This window comes from Hippichthys cyanospilos, chromosome 10 (genome assembly GCF_059441005.1).
Source record: "Hippichthys cyanospilos isolate Australia breed blue-spotted pipefish chromosome 10, RoL_Hcya_1.0, whole genome shotgun sequence".
NCBI lineage: Eukaryota > Metazoa > Chordata > Actinopteri > Syngnathiformes > Syngnathidae > Hippichthys > Hippichthys cyanospilos.
In genome coordinates, this window is record NC_142378.1 from 10,097,727 (window position 1) to 10,104,281 (window position 6,555).

At 38.4% G+C, this 6,555-nt stretch overlaps 1 protein-coding gene across 1 annotated transcript; it reads left to right on the top strand.

The window, feature by feature from the left end:
• Positions 1 to 1,511: 1,511 nt before the first annotated feature.
• On the top strand, positions 1,512 to 5,972 carry LOC148417035 (uncharacterized protein C2orf72 homolog). The gene is made up of 3 exons (XM_088424808.1): positions 1,512 to 2,272; positions 3,939 to 4,052; positions 5,345 to 5,972. The coding sequence occupies exons 1-3, from the start codon at positions 1,639 to 1,641 to the stop codon at positions 5,434 to 5,436; spliced, it is 840 nt and encodes a 279-aa protein (XP_088280934.1). The 5' UTR covers positions 1,512 to 1,638; the 3' UTR covers positions 5,437 to 5,972.
• The last annotated feature ends 583 nt before the right edge of the window (positions 5,973 to 6,555 follow it).

A 6,555-nucleotide genomic window follows, 5' to 3' on the forward strand; every position in this document is an offset into this window, starting at 1 on the left:
TAAAAAAAAGTTGTTCTATGGCCCATTGGAGAAATTTAAAATGTGTGCACTTGGCAAAGCCAAGTTCCAACACAGTCTTAACTGTATATCTTCGCCATATAATCTCAGTGCAATACACACTGCTTAAGTTATAAAGTCTATGAGAAGACAAAAGAAAAAATGGCCTGTAATGTTTTGGCTGTTTTTTTTCAACAGGTGTATTTTATGGGAATGAATCACGTTAAAGGATTAAAAACTATTACAGTCTTTGAAATTAAATATTTTTCATTTATTGATTTTACATTATTGTCAAAATTTTACTTAAATATCTTTTACAATCAAAGAAAATATTTGTTCAAAATGTTGATTATAATTAATCATGGAAGGCTTTGCGATTAATTTGTTTAAAACGTGCGGGTACACATATTTGTTTTTTGATATAGTTTAAATAAGCTATTTTTATCATGCTAATCATGCCTAACCCACTAGTTTGTTGGGTACTACATTCTACTGCGACTGGTCCAAGAGGCATTCTTGACCCTCAGATGTTTCACTTGAAAGGTCAGTGTATGAACAGCAAGAACAAACACAAGAGAGACTTTGGAAACAAACAGAGCACACTCAAACTAATCAACCTGGTCCAAAGGTTTGTATTCATTTTGGTCAGACCTGCAGGCTATTATTTATTTCACTAGTGAAGTGCTATGTGAAATGTGAATGGTATTTTAGGCTAAGAGCTGCCTTTTAATGAAGGAAAAGGCATTTGGGGATTAAAGGATTAGATTTAGGCACTCTGGAGAAGTCTCTTGGCCCCAGTTTTTATCATTATGGAAAGTCAAGGGTGGTTTCAGCTTTTCTTCCCCTGATACATACAAGTAGGGCTCTTGAGTTCAAATATTGCTTTGATTGTGATTTTTGTCTTCTCTTTTTACTGCAAAGGCTGGCCTCTACTGTGTAGATGGAGAGGCAGGACTTGTTTCTATGCAGATATTCAAAGTCAAAAGAGTGACCTCTGCACTGTGAGATTTCATCATCCAAACTTTATATCAATTTTCATTACACCACAACATGTGATTTTAATTGTGGATTGCACACATCCACATGAATCTGCCTCCATTTCAGAAAACATTAGTTTGTTTTAGTCACCAAACCTTCTATTTCATGTTGATGTAAAGGGGAGCTTTCATTGTGTGGCATACAGAGGCTTTCATGAACGGGATAGGCCTTTTAAATTATACGTCTGTGCATTTGCCATATTGGATGTGGCAGATCGCGAGAGAATGCCATTCACGCTTCTCATTCACACAGACACAAACAACACAAAACACACACATTAATTAGGACTAAAAACAACATATACATCTTTTAATCCGATGCTTATATTTGTCACCGAAATCGGCAAACTTTCTTAACAAAGGCGGAGTTTACCAAGATTCGGTTGCAGTTTGCCGTCGAGTTGATGACGCCTACTAAGCGCAGTAGCCAATAGAAAAATACGTTGTGTTTCCGCATCCGCTCCTTAGCCCCGCCCATCGTACGTGCCCCTGACAACCGTGCAAACCTGTCTGTGCTTTGCTGTCCGCATGGCATATTGTGGGGCACTCATGCGACACTGCCCTCTTCTAGTCTGCCTCGAACAGTCGCCGTACACAGGCAGCCATGTCAGAGGAAAACGACTTTGAGAAGACGCTCGCCTCCATCGGAGGCAAAGAGAGGATTTATTTGGTGAACGATGCTGCAGAAAAAAATGAAGCGAGAGAGTGCGACGCCGACGTGGTACGGGAGTTCATCGACGATTTGTTCGGCGACCATCTCACTGTAGCTGGGGGCGATCGGAGCCACGTTTGCACTCGGAGCCACAACGACAAGCCACACCAGGGTACGCCGGTGGATCTAAACGCGGGTGCACGCCCGAGTGGCGCTCAGAGGACAGTTGTCAGGCAGGCGAGCTGCTCCAGCCGGCGCAGGGCCATCGACTGCCCTGCCATCGTTTTCCTCTTCAGGCAGAGCTTTATCAGCAGCAAGGAGGTGTGCTTGAAAGAGATCCTCAAAGACGTCCGTGCGCGCACCAAAAGAGCCTTGCCGGCTTTGATCGGATTGGTGCGTGTCGCGGCGGGGGAGAGTGACGAAAGTCGCCAATGCGTGCAGCGCCTGGAGACGCTCATCCGCAAGGTGTTTCCGCAACATCCAGCGAATACTGTCTGGGTGGGCTCCTTTATCCCCGGCACGCCGAGCAGCGTGGTCGACATCAAGAAGAACGCCTGCAGAGTCATAGATTGTTCCCTCACAGCAGGTGTGAACACTTCCATCACAATAGAAAGTCCTTTTGAAGCTCTGAAGGGATGCCAAACGTAGACCGAAAGTAAATGGATATACAGTATTGCCTCGAAACGTACATGTGGTTGTTTTTATTGATATTTTTGCCAACCAACTCACCAAGACAGTTTAGTTGTAGAACTAGAGGACACACCTTAGTTGTGGTCGTTTTTATCACAGTCATAGATAAAGCGTTATTTTTTAATCACACTCTAATTTATAATCTCTCACGTCATACTTTTTTGTATGATGATTAGTTTGATTTGTATGCATTGGCCTTCTTGTGCTTGAGTTGTGGATTGGAAAACAAAGGTCAATCACACCCTAAAGTGGACACTGATTGGCGCTTGTTGAGGGTGGGAGCCCAGGTCTGGGAAAATGGAAGTGGATGGGAGAGTGATGAATGGTGATTTCCATCCATCCATTTTGTATAGATGCTTCGCCTCACTAAAGTCGCTGGCTTGCTGGGGCAGTAATTTGAACTTTAACACCCCATTGCACCTTCATAAAAGTAGAGTGATATGGATTCTTTGTAAAAAAAAAAGAAGCTAGATTACCACAGAAGCAGCCCGTTTAGCCTACCGCATAAATGCAAAGCACCTTGCAGGAACTCTACAACAGCTAATGATCGCAACAAAGACGCTAATGTAGTGTGCCAGAGCAAACCTCTCTACCAAACTAAACTCGAGAACAACTCATGTTTGAGCAAGTCTGTGACGGTCAGGATGGATGTTGTTCTATGTTAATGTTCATTATTTGGCAATTGACAAAAAAAAAAAACAACACCTTTCCTCCTGATGGTCAAAGCTAAATGCTGCAGCCAGCACTTTGGACTTGTCTCAAATATAGCAGAGGATAAATGGCTATGACTGAATGTTAAAATAAATACATGACCAAAGCCACTTTTTTTGTCTTTTGTTGTACACATATTAATCTTTTGATACACCTCCATTATACAATATATCTATTTTTTTTAAAGTCTGGTTGAGTGTTTTTCTCAGATAATTTTAGGAGAGATTAAAAAGATTTAGATAAATGCCAAATAATTAAGATATCAATTTTTAATCTCAACAGCAGTAGTCAAATAGTAAAGATTGCCAAACCAAATTGTTTCCCAATGTACACTTTTTAACCAACTAACATTTAATTTTGAAAGACACGTATTGTTGTTTTCTGCATTTGGCCGTCTTCTCCAGTTTGCCTTGTGACAACGCCAGATTGTGAAATGTGATGTGAACATGTACAAACTTTGTTTCTACTATCTACACCAAACCCACTATGTTTGTTTTAAACCTTAGGGTCTTTAACCTGAAGGATAGCAGGTTTGGCCTTCTATCACAAAAAGACAATGCACATTTGTCCTTCTGGTAACTGCTTTCGGAACATGTGTTGTAGGTGATTATGTTGATGAAAGTAAAGGGCCGTCAGCCATAAATTCACTAATGAGCGCTAACACTGGGCAGACATAAATGAAAGTAGGTCAAAGCATGACATTCACAAGACCACTACTTCTTCCTGAAAAAAAAAATCAACGAACAAAAGAAGCTTTGATGAGTCGATAAAGCATTTAGCAGTTCAGACAAGTTATTGATGGCTGAATGAATATGTTTCCAAGTTGTTAAATACTCATTATTGCTTTCTAGATATTACCCAGGATAGTGGGAACCCGCTTTTGTGGCCATTCCAGTGTTTGTTCAGGTCTAATGGAGGAGGAGCCAGAAGGGCAGCCAACACTTCTCCAAGCAGCCAGCGAGGAGGTAAACAACAACATGTCAATGACACTACTGACCGACATGAACACTCTCACACCCACACCATCTGTTTTATAGCCTCGATCCTTTCGATGGCTGTTCAACACTTTCTTTTCTAAATATATTCCAGCTCGAACGCCATGGGGGAAAAGTAGGCAACACCAGTTAAGACAATATGCTTGTCCTCTGAAGATCCTGTGTTCAAAGAGATGTAGTTTGCTTTCTTTCCTTTTTTTTCCCACAATAGTTCTTGAGCGTTGTGATTTACATTTTGATGAGTGCACGGATTGTGGCTCTGCAATTCATTTTTAAAATGAAAGATTTGAAAAAAAAATATGATAACAATAGATTTTTGTTGTTCTGGCTTATTTTGGCAACTCCACTCTCTTCAAAATAAGCAGTTTGGAACAAAAACACTAAATTTCAAGCTCTTTCATGCCAAATTCCAGTTGTTTACACTCAAACTAAACATAAAATAAAGATCATTGTGTTTTTAATACAATCAGTTGAATGCATTTTAGTCTGTTAGCCTAATACTAAGACATAATAGGAGAGACCAAAGACGGGCAAAAGGATTGATATCAAGATTCTACAGTAGGTGGCAGACTGTTTACTTTTGAATATTGGATTCAGTACCAGCCAATAGTTTGGAAACAACCTCTAATTTTATGTTATTTAATTAATTAAAAATGTCCACAATGATATATTAATTCTCAAGTCATTTACATAAAGGAAATATTGGTGAAAGTATTTGGTAAACAAAACCCAGGTAACGGTTTTGCACATTTTTTTTTTCTCAGTCAGGTTTATAATATGAATGATGCCTTGTGACCTGGATTGACTTTCAGTTTCAATTGTGCATCATCCAGAGTTAATATCTTTAATGTTGGGGAGATTTAATTTTAAACTGTCTCCAAAACTTTTAGAGATTTGAATTTTGAGGTGTTTCCATTTTTTTTTTTGACTGGTACTCTATTTGAACATAAATGGTGTGCAACAAGTGTACACAAACACTACTACAGTACGTCAGGGCAGATAAATGATCCTCTGTGTGAAAATGTAATTACTGCAATTTACTGGGTCACAGTAGTTGTGAAACCCTTCTTCCTTTGTGTTGGCAGGTCTGTAATCCAATGCAGTTGTTTTAAAGTTGTGCACTCCAGAATGAGCAGTAATGACCTAATCATAATGTGCAAACTGTTTTGTTTATGTATTCATAAATGTATTTCTTCACAAAAACTTAAATGTATGAAGACAATTCACAGTATTTCACTTAAGAACCTTTTATTTCCCACTAGGTGACTCCAAAGACATAGAGGAGAGCATCCCTTTAAAAACCAATTCCATGTCTGCTGGGCCGAACGAAGAATCTGTTGCAGCAGATGTCTGATATCACGTGACCAAGAGCAGTGTTGGGAATCTTAAGGCAAGAAGCTAGTGTCAAGAGCATTCAGGTTGTCATGGATGTCAATTCCTGGTGCTCCCAAGTTCTCGCTGCTGAGCCAGATCAGAACATTAATACAAACTTGCCTTTTCAAGGCATTTACTGATGCCTTGCACATGTGCACACTTTCAAAGAAATACAATCAGTTTTCACTCACACATTTATGACCATTTCTACAAAACGTCCGTAACTTGTGCATTCCAAATTTGGGGTTAAACTTATTTGAGCTACAGTATTTCATGTGAAGACTAGAATTCATATTGCCCTCCAAAAAACAATATCCACAATTGTTATGTTTTTTGCTGTAGAGCTGAATCTTTTTCTTCTTTTTAATCCCAAATTATTTAAAACATTTTGTGCCTTAGATTTATGCTTTTGACGACTGTAAAAGTAAATGCATTTTCTCCATTGTTGTATGTATTTATTAGGATTATGGATTGTCCTTTGCATATTTGAATAAAAAAAATGTTCTCAGTAATGGATTTGCTGTCTAAGACATTCACTTTTTTTCCATTATAAGAACTGGCACCAGGACTTATCAAGATAAGTTGTAACCAAGGGCAACCATTGGTTAGAGATCAAGTATCGTTTCTAAGATGCAAATGTTGTTCCAACAGGTCTAAGTTTTTCATCGCGTTTTAAGACTGATAACTGCCCTTTCACATAAGGCCGTTTTAGCCTGTTAATTGATTAAATAATTAAATTGAAAATTATACAATTAAATTCAACCTATTGATGATACTCATTTAATGACTTCATGTAGTTCATGACATTTGTTTCATAAGTTTCCATTTAAGAATATATTTTTTTATTAAAATATTTCTCTTTTAATTTTTTCATTTGATTGATATTAAAGATCATTCAATGCATACAAATTTATGTTTTTTTAATGTATTCGTGTACTTAATTTACAGTACTGTACAGTATTTAATTTGTGGGCAGCCCCATCATGCGCCTATTAAATTGGAAAAAATGATTCACGACAGTGCCTTTATGAATAAGCCGGTCTTTCAAACGATTTCATTTTTCTTTCCCCTTCTTTTGTATTACCTTCATTTTTTTCAT

Bases quoted from the DNA above. Each gene is read 5' to 3' on its own strand.
- LOC148417035 (XM_088424808.1), top strand. From the start codon at position 1,639: ATGTCAGAGGAAAACGACTTTGAGAAGACGCTCGCCTCCATCGGAGGC. The intron at 2,273-3,938 runs GTGTGAACACTT...ATTGCTTTCTAG, and splicing joins AGATTGTTCCCTCACAGCAG to ATATTACCCAGGATAGTGGG. The intron at 4,053-5,344 runs GTAAACAACAAC...ATTTCCCACTAG, and splicing joins TCCAAGCAGCCAGCGAGGAG to GTGACTCCAAAGACATAGAG.